At 43.1% G+C, this 27,864-nt stretch overlaps 1 protein-coding gene across 2 annotated transcripts in view; it reads right to left on the bottom strand.

Annotated features, from left to right (window-relative positions):
• The window catches only part of LOC110525992 (whirlin), a 101,852-nt gene extending 80,639 nt beyond the window's left edge, over nucleotides 1-21,213 (bottom strand). For both annotated transcript variants that reach the window (XM_090237962.1, XM_090237961.1), the window contains exon 1: nucleotides 18,941-21,213. In XM_090237962.1, coding sequence (XP_090094088.1) covers nucleotides 18,941-19,699 — 759 coding nt within the window. In that variant the 5' untranslated portion in view covers nucleotides 19,700-21,213. The remainder of the gene's footprint in view (nucleotides 1-18,940) is intronic.
• Nucleotides 21,214-27,864: the final 6,651 nt, after the last annotated feature.

The raw sequence follows: 27,864 nt of genomic DNA on the forward strand, positions 1-27,864 counted from the left end.
TGTATGGTGATGGGTGGAGGAGGATAGAGGGCTTTATTTATAAGCTGGAAGAGCAGGCCGAGAGGAGCCTAGAGGAGAGGGGCCACTGCAGACGTCAACGCAGGGCAGGCGGCAAGCTGCAGTGGCTCTGGCTAACAGGGCTTTCAGAGTCGCACTTCACTACAGATGCGTATCTTAATTGGATCATCCTGTTTTTCCAGGAATTATTTCTGCACAGAAGGAAATGAAAACTTGTAGTATATTTGAGGTTTAAAAAGGCTTCTAAAGTTGCATATTCTATTTAAAGTGTCAGACTTGATTTGCCCTAACTGAAAATGGATCATTAATTATAATCCACATATTAATTCACATTTCCTGTTACTGCAGGATTATTTTCCTGCTGTAGCAAACTGGTTCAAATTAAGATCCTACATCTGTAACAGTCTTCCCTCACAGCAATATCATAAATGTTTAAATCAAGTATCTGGTTCTGGGTGCCGAGATTAACATTAGTGGTATCAGATATTAGCTGACACCATGGAAAGGTGCTCTTCATTTCAGCTATTATTACAGAACACATCTTATGCTCTGTGTACAGTCGCTTGCGAAAGTATTCATCCCCGTTGGCATTTTTCCTATTTGGTTGCCTTACAACCTGGAATTAAGATTGATTTTTGGGGGGATTGTATAATTTGATTTACAAAACATGCCTACCACTTTGAGGATGCAAAATATTTTTTTATTGTGAAACAAACAAGAAATAAGACAAAAAAAAAACAGAAAACTTGAGCGTGCATAACTATTCACCCCCCCAAAGTCAATGCTTTGTATGCTTTGTAGAGCCACCTTGGGGTATGTCTCTACAAGCTTGGCACATCTAGCCACTGTGATTTTCGCCCATTCTTCAATGCAAAACTGCTCCAGCTCCTTCAAGTTGGATGGGTTCTGCAGGTGTACAGCAATCTTTAAGTCATACCACAGGTTTTCAATAGGATTGAGGTCTGGGCTTTGACTAGGCCATTCCAAGACATTTAAACATTTCCACTTAAACCACTCGAGTGTTGCTTTAGCAGTATACTTAGGGTCATTGTCCTGCTGGAAGGTGAACCTCTGTCCCAGTCTCAAATCACTGGGAGACTGAAACAGGTTTCCCTCTAAAATTTCCCTGTATTTAGCGCCATCCATCATTCCTTCAATTCTGACCAGTTTCTCAGTCCCTGCCGATGAAAAACATCCCCACAGCATGATACTGCCACCACCATGCTTCACATTGGGGATGGTGTTCTCGGGGTGATGAGAGATGTTGGGTTTGCGCCAGACATAGCGTTTTCTTTGATGGCCAAAAAGCTACATTTTAGTCTCATCTGATCAGAGTACCTTCTTCCATATGTTTGGGGAGTCTCCCACATGCCTTTTGGTGAACACCAAACATGTTTGGTTAATTTTTTCTTAAAGCAATGGCTTTTTTTCTGGCCACTCTTCCGTAAAGCCCAGCTCTGTGGAGTGTACGGCTTAAAGTGGTCCTATGGACAGATACTCCAATCTCCGCTGTGGAGCTTTGCAGCTTCTTTAGGGTTATCTTTGGTCTCTTTGTTGCCTCTCTGATTAATGCCCTCCTTGCCTGGTCCATGAGTTTTGGTGGGCGGCCCTCTCTTGACAGGTTTATTGTGGTGCCATATTCTTTACATGTTTTATAATGGATTTAATGGTGCTCCGTGGGACGTTCAAAGTTTCTGATATTTTTTTATGACCGAATGATCTGTACTTCTCCACAACTTTGTCCCTGACCTGTTTGGAGAGCTCATTGGTCTTCGTAGTGCCCCTTGCTTAGTGGTGATGCAGATTCTGGGGCCTTTCAGGACAGGTGTATATATATACTGAGATCATGTGACAGATCATGTGACACTCAGATTGCACACAGGTGGACTTTATTTAACTAATTATGTGACTTCTGAAGGTAATTGGTTGCACCAGATCTTATTTAGGGGCTTCATAGAAAAGGGGGTGAATACTTATGCATGCACCACTTTTCAATTTTGTATTTTTTAGAATTTTTTTTCATTTCATATCACCAATTTGGACTATTTTGTGTATGTCCATTACATGAAATCCAAATAAAAATCCAAGGGGAATGAATACTCAAGCAAGGCACTGTATGCTTCTCAATAGAGTTGATATTGTACATAAAAGCAAACAAACTGCAAAGATACTATTTTTCTAGTTCATGAGGTTTGTCATTTCCAAAGCACCACAGTAGATTTACACAAATACTTTCTTAACCCCTTCTACATGTGCACAAGCTGGAGTCAGACAAGACAAGGATTGCATAACAGTTTATATGAGGCCCAACAGCAGTGATTGTGTGTGTGTGTGTGTGTGTGTGTGTGTGTGTGTGTGTGTGTGTGTGTGTGTGTGTGTGTGTGTGTGTGTGTCTGGGACAACTTCAATGTAGCAGCTGTAAATTGAGGTAAATTGTCTGTCACCTCAAATCTCCTTTGCCAGCTGCTTTCCCCCATTTCTTCATCTATCACTGTTGACTCAACTCATCCCTTTCTAAACATACCTCCCCCATCCCTCTCATCCATCCACCCTCTGCTACCCCAGGCCGAGACACATCCAAACCCAGGACATGATTACTACACTCCCACTCCCACCTCCTCTCCCTCACTCTCTCCTACATGGCCAGTTAGGGTGGTTTTTAGACACCAGAGGATCTGATTCACTTCATGTCCTCCTACACAGTGACTTTACTTAGAATATGTGCTTTGGAAGAATAACGAGCTACACTACATTACCAAAAGTATGTGGACACCTGCTCATCTCATTCATTTCATTCCAAAATCATGGGCAAAATCATGGGCATTAATATAGAGTTGGTCCCCCTTTTGTTGCTATAACAGCCTCCACTCTTCTGGGAAGGCTGTCCACTAAATGTTGGAACATTGCTGTGGGGACTTGCTTCCATTCAGCCACAAGAGCATTAGTGAGGTCGGGCACCGTTGTTGGGCGATTAGGCCTGGCTCGCAGTCAGTGTTGCATCCAGGCAGGTAGCGTTCTCCTGGCATCCGCCAAACCCAGATTCGTCAGATGGTGAAGCATGATTCATCACACCAGAGAATACTGTTTCACATTCCAATGGCGGCGAGCTGTCCACCACTCCTGCCACCACTTGGCATTGCGCAAGGTGATCTTAGGCTTGTGTGCGGCTACTCAGCCATGTAAACCCATTTGATGAAGCTCCTGATGAACAGTTCTTGCTGACTTTGCTTCCAGAGGCAGTTTGGAACTCGTTAGAGAGTGTTGCAACCGAAGACAGTCCTGTTCTGTGAGCTTGTGAGGCCTACCACTTCATGGCTGAGCAGTTGTTGCTCCTAGATGTTTCCGCTTCACAATAACAGCACTTACAGTTGACCGGAGCAGCTCTGGCAGGGCAGGAATTTGATGAACTGACTTGTTGAAAAGGTGGCATCCTATGACGGTGCCACGTTGAAAGTCACTGAGATCTTAAGTAAGGCCATTCTACTGCCAATGTTTGTCTATGGAGTTTACATGGCTGTGTGCGTGATTTTATACAGCTGTCAGCAACGGGTGTGGCTGCAATAGCCGAATCCACTAATTTGAAGGGGTGTCCACATACTTTTGTATATATAGTGTACATTCAAGGACACTCAACAACAGCCACTGAAAAATGTGGTCTTATTAGAAGAGCTGTCATTGTTTGAAAGTGTGGGTTGTGCCATGAATAAAGAGGCTCCAAGGAACTCCAGGAGATGCTCAAGACAACATCGCTGGTTCTAATAACAGCTATCATAATAATACGTCACTGACCTTTATCTAACTCTCAGAAAAACATCTGCTACGAACAAAGACATTTTCTTTCTTATTGTCTGTTGTGGAATATTCAAAGGTGTGAGCAAAATAACAGAAAGAAAGCGAGCTAGCAATTTATACTAATGTAGTTCATCACACTAGTTGAATAACTGAATAGTGTAACAGATGGGGATCAATAACTTACTCCTCAGCCTAAAATGTCTCCAACTTGATTACAGATTTACAAGTGCATCCCTGCTGTTACTGACAGACTAGAGGTGCACTGAAGGGAAAGAATGTAGTATCACCATTTCCCAACTGATGGCCCAGACAGAGAGGTAAAAATATAATAATGTCAACCACCAAACAGACACAAACAAACTTTTCTTCCCTACAGTATATATTGCACTTTGACGAGAGCCCTTATGGGTCCTGGTCAAAAGTAGTGAACTATATAGGGAGTAGGGTGCTATTTAGGATGCATTCTAAGTTAATTAAGCAGGAAACACTGTCAGGCAATCAAGTGTTAGGGTACATAATGCTGCCTGCTGTGTGACTTGGAGCTCAGAAGCTGATGTGGCAAAGAGCATCTCTGTTCCACAGGGAATTCGGTGGCAATTATCAGAGTATCACAATAATGGATACTACAGTTTTGCTATTGTTATTCAACTGTAGTACATCCAAATGAGTCCATCATACTACTCATCGAAGCAAGCACCAGTGAGCCTGGAACTAGCCTCGTGCTAGGCCCATCAGCCACTCCTTGGGCTACAATACATATTTTGCCAATTGGCCTGGACCCCATTTACTGTCGACACGGAGCCCCGCCGTTTTCATCCCGACTGGTCTACCGATGTAATCAGTCTGAGGGGTTTCAACAGGCTCTTCCGTCGCGACGTTCCCTGAAGGCCCATCCGCTAGCCTGCGAGCCGCGGCCCACTAGCTGTCTAGAGCATATATGACTGTTAGCTGAAGAGGACCATCAGCCAATTTCTTGGGCTACAATACCTATTTTGCCAATTGGCCTGGACCCTTTTACTGCCTACACGGAGCCCTGCCAATCCAACACGACTGGTCTGCCGACGTAACCGTCCGAGGCTAAAACAGACTTCTTACATCGCGAGGCCCTTCTGCTAGCCCAGGCCCGCTAGCTGTCTGAATCGCCGTGTCTCCAGCTCACCTAGCTACCCACTGGTCCCTATGATCACTCGGCTATGCATGCCTCTCCCTAATATCAATATGTCTTGTTCATTGCTGTTTTGTTTAGTGATTATTGTCTCATTTCACTGTAGAGCCTCCAGCCCTGCTCAATATGCCTTGACCAGCCCTTTCGTTTCCCTCCCACACATACGGTGACCTCACCTGGTCTAAATGATGTCTCTAGAGACAAAACCTCTCTCACCGTCACTCAATGCCTATGTTTACCTCCACTGTATGCACACCATACCATTCCCTTGTATGTACATTATGTCTTGAAACCTGCTCCTTTTACTCTCTGTTACGAACACACTAGACAACCAGTTCTTTTAGCCTTTAGCCGTACCCTTACCCTACTCCTGCTCTGTTCCTCTGGTGATGTAAAGGTTAATCCAGGCCCTCCAGGTGCTCTCATTTGTTGACTTTTGTAACCGTAAAAGCCTTGGTTTCATGCATGTTAACATTAGAAGCCTCCTCCCTAAGTTTGTTTTACTCACTGCTTTAGCACACTCTGCCAACCCGGATGTCCTAGCCGTGTCTGAATCATGGCTTAGGAAGGCCACCAAAAATCCAGAAATGGCGATCCCAAACTATAACATTTTCCGACAAGATAGAACTGCCAAAGGGGGCGGAGTGGCAATCTACTGCAGAGATAGCCTGCAGAGTTCTGTCATACTATCCAGGTCTGTGCCCAAACAATTTGAGCTTCTAAAAATTCACCTTTCCAGAAACAAGTCTCTCACCGTTGCCACTTGTTACAGACCACCTTCTGCCCCCAACTGTGCCCTGGACACCATATGTGAATTGATTGCCCCCCATCTATCGTCAGAGCTCGTGCTGTTAGGTGACCTAAACTGGGACATGTTTAAAACCCCGGCCATCCTACAATCTAAGCTAGATGCCCTCAATCTCACACAAATTATCAATGAACCTACCAGGTAAAACTCCAAATCCGTAAACACGGGCACCCTCATAGATATCATCCTGATCAACCTGCCCTCCAAATACACCTCTGCTGTCTTCAACCAGGATCTCAACAATCACTGCCTCATTGCATGTGTCCGTAATGGGTCTGCGGTCAGATGACCACCCCTCATCACTGTCAAACGCTCCCTAAAACACTTCAGCGAGCAGGCCTTTCTAATCGACCTGGCCCGGGTATCCTAGAAGGACATTGACCTCATTCCGTAAAAGTGCTTTCCTCACCATCTTAAATAAGCATGCCCCGTTAAAAAAAATGTAGAACCAGGAACAGATATAGCCCTTGGTTCACTCCAGACCTGACTGCCCTTGACCAGCACAAAAACATCCCGTGGTGTACTGCATTAGCATCGAATAGCCCCCGCGATATGCAACTTTTCAGGGAAGTTAGGAACCAATATACACAGGCAGTTAGGAAAGCAAAGCCTAGCTTTTTCAAACAGAAATTTGCATCCTGTAACTCCAAAAAGTTCTGGGACACTGAAGTCCATGGAGAATAAGAACACCTCCTCCCAGCTGCCCACTGCACTGAGGCTAGGAAACACTGTCACCACCGATAAATTCACGATAATTGAGAATTTCAATAAGCATTTCTCTACGTCTGGTCATGTTTCCACCTGGCTACCCCTACCCTGGCCAACAGCCCTGCACCCCCCACAGCAACTTGCCCAAACCTCCCCCATTTCTCCTTCACCCAAATCCAGATAGCTTATGTTCTGAAAGATTTGCAAAATCTGGACCCCTACAAATCAGCTGGGCTAGACAATTGGGACCCTCTCTTTTTAAAATTATCCGCTGCAATTATTGCAACCCCTATTACTAGCCTGTTCAACCTCTCTTTCGTATCGTCTGAGATTCCCAACGTTTGGAAAGCTGCTGTGTTCATCCCCTTCTTCAAAAGGGGATACACTCTAGACCCAAACTGCTACAGACCTATATCTATCCTACCCTGCCTTTCTAAGGCATTCGAAAGCCAAGTTAACAAACAGATCACCAAACATTTTGAATCCCACCGTACCGTCTCCGCTATGCAATCTGGTTTCCAAGCTGGTCATGGGTGCACCTCAACCACGCTCAAGGTCCTAAACAATATCATAACCGCCATCGATAAAAGACAATACTGTGCAGCCGTATTCATTGACCTGGCCAAGGCTTTCGACTCTGTCAATCACCACATTCTAATCGGAAGACTCAACAGCCTTGGTTTCTCAAATGACTGCCTTGCATGGTTCACCAACTACTTCTCAGACAGAGTTCAGTGTGCCAAATCAGAGGGCCTGTAGTCCGGACCTCTGGCAGTCTCTATGGGGGTGCCACAGAGTTCAATTCTCGGGCCGACTCTCTTCTCTGTATACATCAATGATGTCGCTCTTGCTGCTGGTGATTCTCTGATCCACCTCTACGTAGACGACACCATTCTGTATACATCTCGTCCGTTTTTGGACACTGTGTTAACTAACCTCCAGACGAGCTTCAACGCCATACAACTCTCCTTCCGTGGCCTCCAACTGTTCTGAAATGCAAGTAACACTAAATGCATGCTCTTCAACCGATCGCTGCCCGCACCTGCCCGCCTGTCCAGCATCACTATGGACGGTTCTGACATAGAATATGTGGATAATTACAAATACCTAGGTGTCTGGTTAGACTGTAAACTCTCCTTCCAGACTCACATTAAGCATCTCCAATCCAAAATTAAATCTAGAATCGGCTTCCTATTTCGCAACAAACATCCTTCACTCATGCTGCCAAACATACCCTCGTAAAACTGACCATCCTACCGATCCTCGACTTCGGCGATGTCATTTACAAAATAGCCAGCAACACTCTACACAGCAAATTGGATGCAGTCTATCACAGTGCCATCCGTTTTTTCACCAAAGCCCCATATACTACCCACCACTGCGACCTGTATGCTCTCGTTAGCTGGCCCTTGCTTCATATTCGTCGCCAAACCCACTGGCTCCAGGTCATCTATAAGTCTTTGCTAGGTAAAGCCCCGCCTTATCTCAGCTCACTGGTCACCATAGCAGCACCCACCCGTAGCACGCACTCCAGCAGGTATATTTCACTGGTCACCCCCAAAGCCTATTCCTCCTTTGGCAGCCTTTCCTTCCAGTTCTCTGCTGCCAATGACAGGAAGGAATTGCAAAAATAAGCTGAAGACTCATATCTCCCTCACTAACTTTAAGCATTAGCTGTCAGAGCAGCTCACAGAACATTGCACCTGTACATAGCTCATCTGTAAATAGCCCACCCAACTACCTCATCCCCATGTTGTTATTTATTTATTTTTTTGCTCCTTTGCACCCCAGTATGTCTACTTGCACATTCATCTTCTGCACATCTATCACTCCAGTGTTTAATTGGCCTATTTATTGCCTTACCTCCCTAATCTTACCTCATTTGCTCACACTGTATACAGATTTTTTTATATTGTGTTATTGACTGTACGTTTGTTTATTCCATGTGTAACTCTGTGTTGTTTTTTGTGTCACACTGCTTTGCTTTATCTTGGCCAGGTCACAGTTGTAAATGAGAACTTGTTCTCAACTGGCCTACCTGGCTAAATAAAGGTAAAATAAAAAATAAATAAATGTGTATATCATTTTAGCACCCAAAACCAAATAATCGTAATGCTCATATTGCAGCAATACCTATAATCATCCAATTACCTCAAGCCTAGATTTGCAACTAATAGTGGTAAAGCCTACTCTCAAGGTCCAGTTTATCATAGTGTGAGGATGTCACCTGTCTGGACCTTTCATTATTGGGCCCATAGTTGTCCTGTGAGCCTGAGATTGTTCTGCATCCCGCACGGCCCATAGTAAGGAAGTAGCCTTCCACACGCCTTGGCTCCTGTTTCTGTAGCAAGAGACAGCTTCATGTACAAGTTCACCCCCTGGACACTGGTCTATCACAGGGTCTTACCCCCAATCTCCATAATGCTGAGTGCCAAGCAGAGACACACCGGTTTTCATTTTTACAGTCTTTGGTATGACTCAGCAAGGGATTGAACTCCCAACCTTCCAATCTCAGTGCGGACACATTAACCACAAGGCCACTGAGTTGGTCGAAAGTACTGCACTCTATAGGGTAATAGGGTGCCATTTTGGATGTAGCCTGAGATGGAGTCTAGAGCCCAAGTATCTTCATTTCAGACAGTAATTACAAGCTACAGCTCAATGCTCTAACAGCTCCATAAAACACACAATTTACTACTTCCTGTCTATCTATCCATCCATTCCACTGCTGTCTGACGGACAGACTGTTTTGATGTGCTGCTGAAGCATATCCGTTTCAATGTTTCTCTCTGTAGAGGGCTGTTGGTTGGTATTCTGAGTGAGTGGTAGAGTGAGATACACAGTATTGTCCAGGGAAGACAGAGTGCAAAGAGAGAAGGACAGAAATATATGTTTAACAGTGAAAGGGGGACTGAAGAAAGAAAGGAATATAGGTCCAGAGAGAGAGAGAGACAGACAGAGAGAGAGAGCGAGAGATGCAGAGAAAGCGAAAGAGCTGAAAGACAGAGATGAAAGATGGGTGACAAGAAATGGATCCCTGGTGACAGGAGACAGGTGAAAAAGAAAGAAAAAAGGAAAGAAAGGAAGATGGGGGAGAAGATGACAGACAGGTGGCTTTGATAAAGAGAAGCAGCACATACAATGGGGATGACAGTTCAGTAATGAAGCCAGGGACAAAGTCAGTCAGAACTAGGAGGGGGGGGGGGGGGACATGTATGGGCTAGGGCTGATCTGAGCCATAAACTAATCTTATTGTCAAAAGAATGAGGTCTCAGACTACAAATAACAAGAACTCATGTAAAGTGCATTAGTTAGCATCTTACATTTAACCTTCGGCAGCTTCAATATGTTAATTCTCAGTCCTTTGGTGCAGTGTTGAATACACTTTATGAATACAGGCCCAGAAGTATAAAAAGAGCAGGGCATGATTTTGAGAGATGGTTGAGGTGAGTCTCGTGTCGTCCTCTTTTCTTGCATCTCGTGGAGAGAGCTGTGCTGGAGTATGTTAGGCCCTGCAAGGCCCTCCATGGTGCCTCAGTACGGAAGAGAAGATATATAGCACACATTTTGTGCATGGGATGAGAACCCACCCAATTGATTCAACTATAACTCCACATTTCAAACGTCTCCAAAAAAACACACTGCTGCCCCCTCAAAGCAAAATAGCGCTTTGATGAATCAATGGATGAACTGCGTCGCAAATGGCACCCTATTCCCTACATTGTGCACTATTTTTGACCAGAGCCTTATGGTCCCTGGTCTAAAGGAGTGCACCGTATAGGGAACAGGGTGCCATTTGGGATGCAACCCAAGCCTGGCTGGGATCCACTTTGATAATACTGACCACGCCATGGCAGCTGAACACAACTGCTGCTCCCTCCCTTGATATCTATTTATTTAAATATTTGCTTATTATTCACCTCATTATTCACACTCCGCCGTTATATAACGGTACCGTTTCTCTAAAGCTTTTGTCATGACATTCGCTTTTTGTTAGGTTACATGAAAAACTCAATTGCCCCTGTGTATCACGCTATATAAATAGCAGCAGCAGCATTGGTTAGAGGTCTGTTCCAGAGCGGTGGGAATTCAGCACAGCTTGTTTCTGCTTCATCTACTTCCTCCTGAATGAATGGAGAGTACGAGTAAGAGTATTAGCTATTCACAAGACTGTGAGGGCTGTTTTGCCTTCAGCAAATTCCTCTGTGTGTGTGTGTGTGTGCGCATGCGTGTGTGAGAGCGTGTGCGTGAGCATGAGAAAGAGAGGGATGAAAAGAGAGAGGGAGAGAATGCAGATAAGAGTGACCGATATAAGCTCCTTGCCCAGCCTGTTTGGTTTACTGTGAAGAAAGAGTCACAACACTGCAGGGGAGAACCATGTAGGTAAAACCCTATAGACCAAAGTTTCCATTTCACTTCAGCTACACTCCCCCCAGCTCTTTGACAGAGAAACGTACAGGCTTAAAGTAATATGGGATTTGAATAAAATTACACTGTATGTGTTCCATAACAGCACCGGATAAACAATGAAGAGTATACCAGCACAAAAAAGGTATGAAAATGTATGCATTCACTACTGTAAGTCGCTCTGGATAAGAGCGTCTGCTAAATCACTAAAATGTCAACGTAAATGTATATAACTGCTCACTCCCTCCAGCTGCTTCCTGTCTGGCAAACTTACAGTGGCACTTTGTCTACGTCTCAAATGGCATCCTATTTCCTAAATAGTGCACTACACTACTAAAGTAGTGCACTATATAGGGAATAGGGTGCCATTTGTGACGTATCCTTTGAAGTAGCACAAGAGAGGAAGCATTAGCCTTGTTGCTCCCTGCCTTAAATGCTGCCTGCTTAATTAAAAGCTTTAATGAATTATTTAGTTCTTGATGAGATGGGGATCGAGACCAATGAATAACTGAGAGGGAGCCACAGTCTCTCTCTGCAGGGAAATCATAGCAGCACAGCAGGGTGGTACAGGCCTTAGGAACTGATAGGAGTCTGCTGGGAACGTATAGGAGACAAAAACTGAAAAGTGATGTAACAGTTATATAAAATGACAATTTCATCCTGTGGATCTTATCAGTTATCTGGAACAAAAACCCTTTTCCCATAACGTTATGAGTTAATAACCCTTTTTCCATAAAAAATATTAATGCCTAAAAAAATAACAGCGACAAACACACTGGAAAACCATTTTAATTTACTTTAGGCACACTAGAGCGCATTAGTAAAATCGCTCGGAAGAGGTGGTTTTAACTGCATTCTAATGTCAACATTACTTATGGAAACCGTATTATTAAGCGAGTTAAGGCTTATACACATTTTCTGAAAATATGTGAAAATATCTATGGCCACTTATGTAAATAGAGCTCTTTGTAATGGTTCAACTGTGTAATGACTGTTAGAGACTGTAGTGACCTGAGCACCTTTTCATGTATAGTATAATTAGCTTATCCGTAGTAATTATCTAGTTACGGGTTATATTGAACCTACAGTGCATTCAGAAAGTATAGGTCCACAGACGATGCAATCTCAACCACACTGCACACTGCCCTAACCCATCTGGACAAGAGGAATACCTATGTGAGAATGCTGTTCATCGACTACAGCTCGGCATTTAACACCATAGTGCCCTCCAAGCTCGTCATCAAGCTCGAGACCCTGGGTCTCGACCCCGCCCTGTGCAACTGGGTACTGGACTTCCTGACGGGCCGCCCCCAGGTGGTGAGGGTAGGCAACAACATTTCCACCCCGCTGATCCTCAACACTGGGGCCCCACAAGGGTGCGTTCTGAGCCCTCTCCTGTACTCCCTGTTCACCCATGACTGCGTGGCCACGCACGCCTCCAACTCAATCATCAAGTTTGCGGACGACACAACAGTGGTAGGCTTGATTACCAACAACGACGAGACGGCCTACAGGGAGGAGGTGAGGGCCCTCGGAGTGTGGTGTCAGGAAAATAACCTCACACTCAACGTCAACAAAACTAAGGAGATGATTGTGGACTTCAGGAAACAGCAGAGGGAACACCCCCCTATCCACATCGATGGAACAGTAGTGGAGAGGGTAGTAAGTTTTAAGTTCCTCGGCGTACACATCACAGACAAATTGAATTGGTCCACCCACACAGACAGCCTCTTCAACCTCAGGAGGCTGAAGAAATTCGGTTTGTCACCAAAAGCACTCACAAACTTCTACAGATGCACAATCGAGAGCATCCTGTCGGGCTGTACCACCGCCTGGTACGGCAACTGCTCCGCCCACAACCGTAAGGCTCTCCAGAGGGTAGTGAGGCCTGCACAACGCATCACCGGGGGCAAACTACCTGCCCTCCAGGACACCTACACCACCCGATGTCACAGGAAGGCCATAAAGATCATCAAGGACTACAACCACCCGAGCCACTGCCTGTTCACCCCGCTATCATCCAGAAGGCGAGGTCAGTACAGGTGCATCAAAGCTGGGACCGAGAGACTGAAAAACAGCTTCTATCTCAAGGGCATCAGACTGTTAAACAGCCACCACTAACATTGAGTGGCTGGTGCCAACACACTGACTCAACTCCAGCCACTTTAATAATGGGAATTGATGGGAAATTATGTAAAATATATCACTAGCCACTTTAAACAATGCTACCTAATATAATGTTTACATACCCTACATTATTCATCTCATATGTATATGTATATACTGTACTCTATATCCTCTACTGCATCTTTATGTAATACATGTATCACAAGCCACTTTAACTATGCCACTTTGTTTACATACTCATCTCATATGTATATACTGCACTCAATACCATCTACTGTATCTTGCCTATGCCGCTCTGTACCATCACTCATTCATATATCTTTATGTACATATTCTTTATCCCCTTACACTTGTGTCTATAAGGTAGTAGTTTTGGAATTGTTAGCTAGATTACTTGTTGTTTATTACTGCATTGTCGGAACTAGAAGCACAAGCATTTCGCTACACTCGCATTAACATCTGCTAACCATGTGTATGTGACAAATAAAATTGGATTTGATTTGATTTGAAGTATTCAAACTCCTTGAACATTTGCTCATGTGTAACACACATACAGTGCATTCGGAAAGTATTCAGACCCCTTGACTTTTTCCACATTTTGTTACATTACAGCATTCTTCTAAAATGTATTTTTTTAAATCCACCTCATTAATATACACACAATACCCCAGAATGACAAAGTAAAAACAGGTTTTTATACATTTTTTAAAAATGTATAAAAGTAAAAAACTGAAATATCACATTTACGTAAGTATTCAGACCCTTCATTCAGTACTTTGTTGAGGAAACTGTGGCAGCGATTACAGCCTTGAGTCTTCTTGGGTATGACACTACAAGCTGGGCACACCTGTATTTTGGGAGTTTATCCCATTCTTCTCTGCATATCCTCTCAAGCTCTGTCAGGTTGGACGGGGAGCGTCGCTGCACAGCTATTTTCAGGTCTCTCCAGAGATGTATGATTGGATTCAAGTCTGGGCTCTGGCTGGGCCACTCAAGGACATTCAGAGAATTGTCCCGAAGCCATTCCTGCAATGTCATTGCTGTGTACTTAGGGTTGTTGTCCTGTTGGAAGGTGAACCTTTTCACCAGTCTGAGCGCTCTGGAGCAGGTTTTCATCAAGGATCTCTCCGTTCATCTTTCCCTCGATCCTGACTAGTCTCCCAGTCCCTGCCAGCTGAAAAACATCCCCACAGCATAATGCTGCCACCACCATGTTTCACCGACTTTCCTTAGTTTAATTAAGGTTAAAAAAATAATTTTAAAAAAACGTAGGGATGGTGCCAGGTTTCTTCCAGATGTGACGCTTGACATTCGGGCCCAAGAGTTCAGTCTTGGTTTCATCAGACCAGAGAATCTTGTTTCTCATGGTCTGAGAGTCCTTTAGGTGCCTTTTGGCAAACTCCAAGTGGGCTGTCATGTACCTTTTACTGAGGAGTGGCTTCCGTCTGGCCACTCTACCATAAAGGCCTGATTGGTGGAGTGCAGCAGAGATGGTTGTCCTTCTGGAAGGTTTTCCCATTTCCACAGAGTGACAGTCGGGTTCTTTGTCACCTCCCTGACCATGGCCCTTCTCCTCTGATTGCTCAGTTTGGCCATGCAGCCAGCTTTAGGAAGAGTCTTGGTGGTTCCAAACTGCCTCCATTTAAAAATTATGGAGGCCACCGTGTTCTTTGGGACCTTCAATGCTGCCGAATTTGTTTGGCACTCTTCCCCAGATCTGTGCCTCGACACAATCCTGTCTCAGAGCTCTACAGACAATTCCTTCGCCCTCATGACTTGGTTTTGCTCTGACATGCACTGTCAACTGTGGGACGTTGAATTGACATGTGTGTGCCTTTCCATTTCATGTCCAATCATTTGAATTTACCACAGGTGGACTCCAATGAAGTTGTAGAAACAAACAATGGAAACAGGATGTATCTGAGCTCAATTTTGAGTTGCATAGCAAAGGGTCTGAATACTTATCTAAATAAGTAATTTCTGTTTTTATTTTTAATACATTTGAAATTATTTCTAAAAACCTGTTTTTGCTTTGTCATTATTAGGTATTGTGTGTAGATTGATGAGGATATTTTTTTTTTTTAAATAAAATCAATTTTAGAATAAAGCTGTAACGTAACAAAATTTGGAACAAGTCAAGGGGTCTGAATACTTTCCGAATGCACTGTATGTGTGTTACACATGGGCAAATGGACAAGTACTGACAAGTACAGAAGGAGCATGTCTCTGAGTACAAGTACGATCCTATAAGAGTTGGATAGGAGCCATCTGTCTGGGATTAGAACATGTTTTGCAGAGTTGGACAGAAGCCATCTGTCTGGGTCGTGGTTGAGTTACTGCCCACCAGTCTAGTTCCTATGGGAAGACGGGAGATGGTCTTTAACGTCGAAGTTGGGGAGCAGAGTGAGAATAACAGGATGCAGAGAGAGGAACTGCAACTCAAGGAGGAAGAATAGCCATCCGGCCCAGTCTGTGCAAATCCTCCTGTGACATTTGCTACATGCACTGTATATAAAGAACTTTGTATGCTATCAAATCAAATCAAATTGATTTTATATAGCCCTTCGTACATCAGCTGATATCTCAAAGTGCTGTACAGAAACCCAGCCTAAAACCCCAAACAGCAAGCAATAAAGCATCCAGTTGGGAGAGTACATCTGGTTTGAGCTTTTATCAGTGTCCGTCTAGATCTGTACCTTGAGGAGAACCGAAGACCAACAACAATACATTGACTCATAATTACCAGGTTCCTAACATAACAAGCTGAACCCATTCAAAACGTAATAAGTAAGACAACACAACCCTATTTGCCTGTCCTTCAGAGACTCCTCTATTCAGGCACAATTAGCAGCCTGCTGAGCAATAACCACCAAGACCAACATCCATATATATAGATATGATTTATGTATATCTTAATACATGACTCTGCCAACGCCCAACCATTCTAAATCCCTCATTTTGAGGCAAGCAAACATATCCAATAGAATAAATGTTTATTAAATAAAAAAATATCTATCATATTTTGGCTCAGTATTTGACTAAATAAATGACTGGACGTGTTAACTTTGTAAAACTGTTTTTTCCTTCTAAAGTGATCCAAAATATCCACATTTTCTATGACTGTGTTGAAAATGGTTCTTTATTTGGTCTTAAATTATACATCAATCAATTCCGAATCGTCTGAAAGGGCTTTTATTTTGCCACAACAGAAAGCTGCAGGTTGTGTATTGAAGTCTGACTGGGTGAAATCAGATGGCATTTGCCATACAATGTCTTGTGACAGACAGCCTGACGAACACAGACAGCAGCACTGATAAAATACACCTGCTGTGACAACAAAACACCCCACTGATAGCAACCCCACAAATAATGTCACTATGTGAAACACATTCATTTTCCTGACTAGATAAGAAAACCAGGCATTACACTGTCTGATTGAGTCTTAAATGGCACCCTATTCCTTACAATGCACTAAATGACACCATATGGGTTCTGGGCAAAAGTAGTGCACTTTATAGAGAATATGCTGCTATTTGAGACACAAACTCCCACTCTGCTGCTTGTATTCATCTCCCTCCACTCCACTCACCCTGCCCCCTCCACTTTACGTTCCACTTACAAGTCCACTTTCAATTTCATACTACTTTTAGTGCACTATATAGGGGATAGGGTCATATTTGGGACGGCCCCAGTATCTGCACTATACTTTCTCTCCTCAGACTAGCAAAGTTCTGCAGAAATAGAAAATAAAAAAAGAGAAGTTCAGCTGAGGTCGCATTGGAGACACAGGCCATGGTAGGGAGCATGAATCTGTGATCGGTGGTGTAGAATCAAATACAATTTGATGGGATTAAAACTAGCGTCTTAAACTGGACCTTAAGCAACTGATGTCGTATCCCACATGACACTCTCTGTCGCTCTGTTTCAGCAGACAAGGCTACATTAGTAGTTTGCTTTTCACTGGTCCTGTCCTTTTTCCTTAACAGACATGAATTGTCTCCCAAAGAGCGCTACAGAGAGCGCTACAGTTGACGAGGGCCTTTTATGGCTCACGGTCAAAAGTAGTGCCCTTTTAAAAATAATATTGTGCCATTTGAGACGTAAAAAGAGCTTTTGTGTGTTTATTAATGTCACATTATGTTATATTGGAACTGGGCATCATTGCTACTACTGCCCTGTGTCTTGGTTTCTTCTGTTTTATTAATCTTCTCTATTTAGCTGTGGATAGGCATATGCACTATGGATAGGGACAGTGGCGACCCGTCATTCAGGGCACGTGGGTTTTTCGCCTGTTTTGAATGCTATTTTGGAATGAATATATGTCACATATCAGTTAGCAAACAACGTCATTTAAAAAAATAACATTTAGTTAATAAAAACGCATACAAACATGGTCTCTTTTTTTGCTTTCTTGAGTAAGGCAGCTCCAAAATGCAGGTGTTTCAGCCTAGCTCAGTGATTTCGGTGGTGGTGGGGCAGCCAGCGGAAAATACGAAGTGTAGGGCCTGGTAATGTTCTCTAGTTGCGCCATGCTTGGCTCAGTGTTCTGTCACTCATGGGGACACTACATCACCGCAAAATCTACGGGTAGAGCTTAAAAATTAAAGCACGTTGGGTGCTGCCATAGAGTTACATTAGAAGTGCCCATCCAAAAAGGCTCAAGGTCTTTGGCCACAGATAAAATGACGTCAAATTACGTTATATCTACATTGGCTTTGATTGGACTGATCATGTCGACATCATATTTTCAAAACATTAGCTAGCAAGCTACGACTGGGAAAATACATGTTCAATGGTCATCCAACTCGGAATTGCAAGTTGGGAACTCGGGCCTCTTTCTAGAGCGCCGACCTGAAGATCACTGAAGTCATCAGGATTCAACCTTGTTTTTTTCTGAGTTCCCAGTTGTCTTGAAAGCACCATAAATCCAGAGAATGCCAGACTTTGATGTAAAAGACCACTGCGCCACATTCCTGTTCAAGTGAGCACAGCACAACAAGTTGAGTCCAAAAATGTCTTGTATGCTGCTGCTGCATAAATTATGTAATTTGTATACTGTAGCTAAGAAAGTAATACTAAGTGTATGTTGTGTAGTAAGCTGTCAATTTTCCCCTCATAATTTAGCCTACTGTTCTGACTTGGTGGTGTACATGTAGCCTATAGCCTGTTTTAGAGAAATGTAAGCATTTAATATTGTAAGAGCTCTCATTGTCTGCTTATATGACCCCTTTATTTATCCTGCGGTTCTGACTTGGTGTATAGGGAGAATACTGTAATAACGGTCCATGTTCTGAATTCTGTCGCTGTACATTTCAAAAGTAATGAAAAAATAGTTACATAGACTACGTTCATCCTTGCTCGCTCATTAATATATTAATCAAAATTCCAGATTGCCTCTTATTCGCACGTCATCCCCCTATGCCATCGTTTGTACATCTCAATTGTTAGTGGAAACTGAAAAGAATGTTTCAGCAAGTCAGCCAAATCATCTATGTTTTGTTAAAAGCTAGTAAATGAGGCTGAATGAACTGTTTCGCTGCCAGACAAGGCACCACTGATAGCCAGGCGTAGAAGTCGTAAGGTGTTGGGACAGCTGTTGGGACTCTGCTGTTGGGACAGCTTTATGTAGGTCCTAACAGTTTGTGGGCACCGTTTGTCACCGTTATAGTGCAATTAATGTATTGTTTAATGGTGTGTTGTGTAGTGGCTTTGCTGGCATGCATTAAACATGTTTTTGTTTGTTTGCCCCACCAAGATTTACATGCTAAAATCGCCACTTGATAGGGATATCCGTGTACACAAACACACACACACACACACACACAATGAGATTTGAGGTGACAACCAATTTATCCTTGCTTCATTCATGAAAGCTGACCCAGACACACACATATACACACAGCCGCACAGCCTACCTTGACTGCCTCCATGTGTGAGAGTCTGTCAAACAGCATGTCGTTAACAGTCACTATTTGATCACCGACCCTCAATCCCTCATTCTCAGCAAAAGATCCGGGTTCTACTAGCGACACATATATTCCCACATCGTGCTCGGAGCCTCCCCGGATGCTGAACCCTAAACCCTCATTGCTCTTTCTGCGTCTCAGTGTCACTTGGCGGATCTCTCCAAAAGGCTCCCCCTGGATGAAAGCCTGGGGAGCGGTCCCATCAGCAGTGGTGCTGAAACCATCCTTGCCGGGACACGCTCCTGGTGATGCATAACAAGAGAGATCATGAGGGTTCATATAGTGAGCAGTGGGAATTTGGACATGGTGGTTTGCAGCATTGCCTACTTCTCCTCCAGAGCTTTCAGGGTTGTTACCACTGTTTTGCGGTAGATGGTCCGTTTTAAGGTACAGGCCCTCGGAAGTATACTGGTCAAACAACAGCTGGTCTGAGCGCGGAATGACCAACCGCAACATGGGGAGGAGTTGTCGTTTGTTTGGCGTGTTGAGGATTATTTTGAGAGTTTGAACTAAATCGAAGACGTTGCGCTTTGCATGGTACACATTTAGACAGTGTATGAACTGTTCTCTCTCGAAGTCTGTGAGCAGCAGGTTGAGCGCGTTGTGCAGCTTCCGAACGTTTGCTGACAGCGCGCGGCCACCCGACCCAATTCCCGAGTTAGCCGTCGTTGAATTTAGTGAAACGCGCTCCAAATCGCTGCTCATCATGCTACAGCTTTACCATAAACAGCACACCCCAGACATGGATGGTCAGATCATGCATTTGAGATACTGCTATAGAAGTCTCTCCGCTCCGAAAACACATGACCGCACGGTGATTCTTGGAGGAAGTCAGCGTTGAAAATGGTCATCTTTCCAATAATGCCTGTCGGAAGCATCAAATAATAACAGCTCTCCATTGCCGCCGCATCTTCGATCTTCACCTATTTATGGAGAGTCCGGTTTGTGTGAAGGTGCACCGTAGATCCGTAGATGATGGTGAGAAAATAATTGCTTCAGAAAGTTGGCAAAAATACTCGTGCAGCAGAGGAATATTTCTAGACTTGTCACAACAACAACAACTTTTATTCAACTGAATATTATACTGGATAACAAAGAATACGGACAAGACGCGCGCGCTCTTGCACTACGTGGCACCTGAATGTGTTCCTCTGGGTGGTCTGGGAGCAAAACTGTTCGCAATTGGTCATCTTTGTAGCCTACCTATGTCATCATTATTTTTATAGACCAAAATTAAAAAGCTGATTGTTTCTCGTTCGTCTCAGTGTCCCCTTCAATTGCAAGGTAGTTGGTCTTCCTCTATCGGAGAAGAATATTTCATATTGTTACTTAAAAGCGCCGCACTTGCTCATTCACTCATATATTTTCTGATTAGGAAATGACGCAGGTGTGTGCAGTATGTATGTGTGTTGGTGAGAAACTGACGGGATTGCGAGGCGTTACACGTCCACACATACAGATGCTTGGCAATACGTGAGTTGTTCTCATTGAAGTAACGCACATAAATAATAGAAGTTCCCAGCTACAGTATCACTATGCTCCAGTTAATTTACCTTACATAAGAAAGTTCCATAATGTACATGAGATCTACACAGGCTAGTGAGAGTGGCATCGAGAGTTCACTACTTAATTTCAATCACATGTAGGCCTATGGACTAAATGCAGGGCTACATGTCCCCATTCAGTGTATTATAATACATCTCAATATTTGGGGCGCCTCTGTGTCTGAGATACTGTTGCAGGTGGCTCTCTATTTGTCAGGAGCTAGATAATAATAGGCTAAGCATTCAGCAGACTTTAGGACCATACAGCTGCATTAGCCAGGTCCCTACACAGACCTCATCGTATAGCTGCACACCTTACCATGGGCTAATTATAATCGTTATCTATTTTTAGGCAATTGTCTCCACCAGCAATAACACAGCAATATGCATTCTCTCTCCTATCCACATATTTCCTCTTCCAGGTGCACTCCACGATATTTGCTAAGGATATGGAAGCATGGAAGCATTGACGCTAGAATCCTTAGCATTGAAAAAAGGAAAATATGCCAAGACTGTGCAAAGCTGTCATCAAGGCAAAGGGTGGCTACTTTTAACAAACTAAAATATATTTTGATGTGTTTAACACTTTTGTGCTTACTACATGATTCCATATGTGTTATTTCATAGTTTTGATGTCTTCACTATTATTCTACAATGTATAAAATAGTAAAAAATAAAGAAAAACCCTGCAATGAGTAGGTGTGTCCAAACTTTTGATTGGTTCTGTATATATACGGTATATGGATAACATGGGTTCATGGTAGGCCTATCAAAACATGCGCCACCAACCAGCCCAGCAACACATGAAAAAGCGAGCAGGCGTATTGCACATCACGCTGAATTTAGTAAGACCCAGAAAGCAAGTGCCGTTAAAAACAGAAACCTAGAAAAGTTTTTTTAAATGCTCCGGAGTTGCAACTGTTGGTAGGTAAGTAGCCTATCCAGAAACGATCAAGTAAGCAAATGTCTACAAAAACAGTAGCATACAAAAACAGTAGCAAACAACACGTTATTTAAATGCTCTGGATTTGAGAATTTTGCTAATTAACCTATTATGAGACGATAAAGCTGAACAGATAAATATAGGGTATTTCATTTACATGAGGGGGGAATTGCATTGAATCTAAATATTAATGTCCAATGATAATACATATGCTTTAGAATAGATTCCTATCTCAATCATGTGCATATACTTTATTAAGGACAAATCTAACATAAACTCAGCAAAAAAAGAAACTTCCCTTTTTCAGGACCCTGTCTTTCAAAGATAATTTGTAAAAATCCAAATAACTTCACAGATCTTCATTGTAAAGGGTTTAAACACTGTTTCCCATGCTTGATCAGTGAACCATAAACAATTAATGAACATGCACCTGTGGAACAGTAGTTAAGACACTAACAGCTTACAGACGTTAGTAAGTTAGTTATGAAAACTTAGGACACTAAAGACGCCTTTCTACTGACTCTGAAAAACACCAAAAGAAAGATGCCCAGGGTCCCTGTTCATCTGCGTTAAAGTGTCTTAGGCATATGCTGCAAGGAGGCATGAGGACTGCAGATGTGGTCAGGGTAATAAATTGCAATGTCCATACTGTGAGACATCTAAGACAGCGCTTCAGGGAGACAGGATGGACAGCTGATCGTCCTCGCATTGGCAGACCACGTGTAACACCTGCACAGGATCGGTACATCCAAAACATAACACCTGCGGTAGAGTCACAGGATGGCAATAACAACTGCCCGAGTTACACCAGGAACGCACAATCCCTCCATCACTGCTCAGACTGTCCGCAATAGGCTGAGAGAGGCTGGACTGAGGGCTTGTAGGCCTGTTGTAAGGCAGGTCCTCATCAGACATCACCGGGAACAATGTCACCTATGGGCACAATCCCACCGTCAGTGGACCAGACAGGACTGGCAAAAAGGGCTCTTCACCAGGGTTGATGGTCGGATTCGCGTTTAACGTCAAAGGAATGAGCATTACACCGAGGCCTGTACTCTGGAGCAGGAACGATTTGGAGGTGGAGGGTCCGTCATGGTCTGGGGCGGTGTGTCACAGCATCATCGGACTGAGCTTGTTGTCATTGCAGGCAATATCGATGCTGTGTGTTCCAGGAAAGACATCCTCCTCCCTCATGTGGTACCCTTCCTGCAGGCTCCTCCTGACATGACCCTCCAGCATGACAATGCCACCAGCCATACTGCTCGTTCTGTGTGTGATTTCCTGCAAGACAGGAATATCAGAGTTCTGCCATGGCCAGCGAAGAGCCTGGATCTCAATCCCATTGAGCACATCTGAGACCTGTTGGATCGGAGGGTGAGGGCTAGGGCCATTCCCCCCAGAAATGTCCGGGAACTTGCAGATGCCTTGGTGGAAGAGTGGGGTAACATCTCACAGCAAGAACTGGCAAATCTGGTGCAGTCCACGAGGAGGAAATGCACTGCAGTACTTAATGCAGCTGGTGCCAATACCAGAAACTGACAGTTACTTTTGATTTTGATCCCCCCCTTTGTTCAGGGACACATTATTCCATTTCTGTTAGTCACATGTCTGTGGAACTTGTTCAGTTTATGTCTCAGTTGTGGAATCTTGTTATGTTCATACAAATATTTACACGTTAAGTTTGCTGAAAATAAACGCAGTTGACAGTGAGAGGACGTTTCTTTTTTTGCTGAGTTTAAGAATGACGCATACTCCATACAGTGAATTTTTGTTTTGAAATCCGCACTGTGAAAAGAGCTGGAACAAAGGGTTGTCATTGTAAAACATGAGCTGACAATTATGCAGTGACGGATGTTAAAGACTAGTGGCGACCCGTCATTCAGGCCAAAAACCAATTGGACTAAAAAAGGTTTTTATTTTTTACAAAATTGCCTGTTTTGCATGTTATTGTGGCATTAATACTTTTCACACCAGTTTACAAACAATGTAAAAATAAATAAGTAAGGCAGCTCCAAAATGCAGGTGTTTCAGCCTAGCTCTGTGATTTTTGTGGTAGTGGGGCAGCCAGCGGAAAATACAGAGCGTAGGGGTTGGTAATGTTCTCTAGTTGCGCCATGATTGGCTCAGTGTTCTGTCACTCATGGGGACTCTACGTCACCGCAAAATCTACAGGGAGAGCAAGAAAGTTCGAGCCCTTTGGGTGCTGCCATAGATTTACATTATAAGTGCCCATCCAAGAAGGCTCAAGGTCATTGGACACAGATACAATTATGTCAAATCACGTTATATCTACCATACCTTTGATTGGACTGATTATGTCAACATCATACTTTCAAAGTCTCAGCTAGCAAGTTAGACAAGCAGTCATAATCATGAATTAAGTCCACAATCTCTTTGTAAATCCTTTTCAATCCTTGTCAAATTAAGAGAAATTATAGATAAAACGTATCGGTGCTCATCGCGCATTGGATGCCTACTGGAGAACTTATTTGTATTGCTTTTAATCTTTTTAAATGAATTTATCTTATTAACACTTTGTTCTAGCTAGCTATTTGTGTAGGTGGCTATCAAGTAAACCCAACCCAACATTACACAAGTTGGAAAACGCTAATTCAACAATGAGTGGTTTAGCATGCTATTCAGTGGAGAGGGTGTGTGGTCCAAGTATGGGTTTAAGGGTCTCTTCTAAGCTTAAAATGATAAACATAAAATGATAAACATTCACATGCAACACCTTCATTATGCCCTCATTACTTAGCCTACTGTTTTTGACACATGGTGCACATGTAGCCTACAGCTTATTTTTGAGAAATGTCATCATCAAATATTGTAAGCGCTTTCATTGTCTGCTTATATGCCCCTTTTATTTATCCTACCATTCTGACCTGGTGTACAGGAAAAATACTGGAAGAAGGGTCCATGTTTCTGCATTTTGTCGCTGTATATTTCAAAAGTGCTGAACAAATAGTTATATTGACTATGTCCGTCTTAGCTCGCTCATTAATGTCTTAATTGAAATTATGGATTGCCTCATATCCGTTCGTCGTTCCCTTATACCATAGTTTGTATATCTCAATTGTTAGTAGAAACCACATTTGTTTAAGCAAGTCAGCAATATCAGCTATGTTTTTCTAAAAGGCAGTAAATGAGGCTAAATGAACTGCTTCACTGCCAGACAAGTCTGATAGCCAGGTGTAGCGTTGGTAAGGATTCACTCCATGGTGCTGAAAAGAAAGCTTTACGTGGGCCCTAAAAGTTTGCGGGCACCGTTTATTACCGTTATAGTACAATTAATGTATTGTTTAGTGTTGTGTGGTGTGATGGCTTTGCTGCCATGCATCAAAATATGTATATTTTTTTTTGCCCCACCGAGGTTTACATGCTAAAATTGCCACTGATTCTAACTCCCAATCCATATTGCGATAGCACGAACATGAGACCCATATTTTCATGTTCTAGCACCATCTAGTGGAACTGTATGACGTGTAAAGTAGTTCCAGAAGTATGTTGGATGCAATAGCTTCCTGTATGTTACTGCCCAAAGGTTTAAACACTTAGTAGGCTTTGAACTCAATCTGCGAGACAAGTCAGTGCGATGAGGATATCTGAACAGATGTTTAAATTTATTTTGGGTGATAGTCCATAGTGATTCCACAGGTAGCGGATCTAGAATACCGACCTCATCTCACAGCATTTCAGATTATTCTGTATGTAAATCCGAGACACTCCATTTAGTATGACATGTTATGTTTCGTATGGTATGTATTAATTTGTGTTTGTGGATGTCCGGCATACGATATGATATGTTAGGGTTAGGGTTAAGGTTAGGGTTAGGAGTTATTTTATTTTACCTTTATTTAACCAGGCAAGTCAGTTAAGAACAAATTCTTATTTTCAATGACGGCCTGGGAACAGTGGGTTAACTGCCTGTTCAGGGGCAGAACGACAGATTTGTACCTTGTCAGCTCGGGGGTTTGAACTCGCAACCTTCCGGTTACTAGTCCAACGCTCTAACCACTAGGCTACCCAGTTAGGTTAAAGGGTTTTAGTATTTAGTATTTATTAGGATCCCCAATTAGCTGCTGCCGAGGCAACGGCTACTCTTCCTGGAGTCCAAACAGGAAACAACACAACAAATAAAATACAAAATATACATAAATATAAATAGCACTAGATTTACATTACAATTTAGCCATTCAGCAGGCACTCCCATCCTGAGCGACCCACAGCTAGTGCATTCATCTTAAGATAGCCAGGCGAGACAACCATATATCACAGTTGTATCCCAACCACGCATCGCATACATAATACAATACATAATACAACGCAAAATACAAAATCAAATGCACAGAAATGGCTGTGTGTCTCTTCACAGTCCCCGTTGTGCCGGGAGGTTAGGCTTCAGCGAAGGGTTAGCTAAAAGGGTTAAGGTTAGAGGAAAGGTTAGCCTACAATTCTACTGTAAGTAGTTGCAAAGTAGCTAAAAAGTAGTAAGTAGTTGAAAAGTTCCTAATTATCTAAAATGCTGATGTTGTCCTTGATGAGATTCGAACACGCAACCTTTGGGTTGCTAGATGTTGGCGTTATACGCTCGACCAACTACCCTCCTTTCATTTTTTTAACCTTAAATAACCTTTTGTCTTATGTAACCATACCAAACGTAACATATTCATGGTGCAATGCTAAACCTGATCACTTTACAAATATTTCCATTTCAAACATGGGACATTCTATTTCAATTATTTCTTAGAATTTAAAAATGTGGCTTATTCTGTTGATAATATTCAATCTGTTTGATAGATTTATTATGTAATAAACATATGTGATAGCATTCATTTTATGACATTTTCCTCCCCCCAAAAATGTATTAGAGTTGTAAAATGTAGCCTATTTCTGTTGATAATACTCAATTGATTTATTCGTGTTAATTTATGTAATTGATATAATAGAGATAAACAGGGAATTTATTTCAGGGGTGAAGTAGAAGAGGAGAAGGGGATTGTCTTACGTTAAGGGCAATATTAGCTTATCAGCAAAAATATTGATAGCCACGTTAGCTTCGCCCTCATGTGGGTGCTAGCAAGCAAGCAAGCATTCTAGGTAGTGCTAGGTATCTATCAACAGCCAATCCAGTAGGGTCTGGAAGCTATAGTGATCTTTGATTGGTTAATAGCACCGTGATGTCACAGAGTATAGCTCTCCGTGGTGCTGACACCTGGTCAGATCTCAGTCTCCAGTATCTATGCTGCAGTAGTTTATGTGCCGGGGGGCTATGATCAGTCTGTTATGTCTGGTGTAATTCTCGTGTCTTTTCTGGTGTCCTGTGTGAATTTAAGGATGCTCCCTTTAATTCTTTCTCCCTCCCCTCCCAGGACCTGAGCCCTAGGATCATGCCTCAGGACTACCTGGCCTGATGACTCCTGGCTGTCCCCAGTCCACCTGGTCGTGCTGCTGCTCCAGTTTTAACTGTTAGGCCTGCGGCTATGGAACCCTGACCTGTTCACCGGATGTGCCACCTTGTCCCGGACCTGCTGTTTTTGACTGTCACTCTCTCTCTCTCTACCACACCTGCTGTCTCGACCTCTGAATGCTCGGCTATGAAAAGCCTACTGACATTTACTCCTGAGGTACTAACATGTTGCACCCTCTACAACCACTGTGATTATTATTTGACCCTCCTGATCATCTATGAACGTTTGAACATCTTGAAGAACAATCTGGCCTTAAATGGTCATGTACTGTTATAATCTCCACCCGGCAATGCCAGAAGAGGACTGGCTACCCCTCAGAGCCTGATTCCTCTCTAGGATTTTTTCTAGGTTCCAGCCTTTCTATGAGGTTTTTCCTAGCCACCGTGCTTCTACATCTGCATTGCTTGCTGTTAGGTGTTTTAGGCTGGGTTTCTGTATAGCACTTTGTGACCTCTGCTGATTTGATTGATTGATTGATTGATTTTCCCTCCTCCACTGGTGGTGGTGCTAGCAGTTTTTCCCTTCCCCCAACTAGCTGCAGCCACGCAGATCAACTTCCCCAGCAACACTGGAAGTATGCCCAAAAGCTTCCCTGGCTCAATGTCATGATGACTTTGCTGCTCGCACTCATGCGAGTAGAGAATGTCTAACTATCTAAAATGTCCATTAATTATATGAAAAATAATCATTCACATTTTCTGTTGCTGCAGAATTGTTTTCCTGCTGTGAGAAGCAGGGTCAAATCAATATACGGCATCTGTAGAGTTAGAATGACAATTCAATTCATGGGTTCTCACTTAGCCCTGGGCTACTCTTTTGAATCATTATGTGAGCGGGACTTATAGGTATCATAAACATCATTAGTATATGACTGACAACACACAGCCCTGTTGACCAAAGCACCAATCTAAATAG

This window comes from Oncorhynchus mykiss, chromosome 6 (assembly GCF_057628025.1).
Source record: "Oncorhynchus mykiss isolate SJ-2025 chromosome 6, ASM5762802v1, whole genome shotgun sequence".
NCBI lineage: Eukaryota > Metazoa > Chordata > Actinopteri > Salmoniformes > Salmonidae > Oncorhynchus > Oncorhynchus mykiss.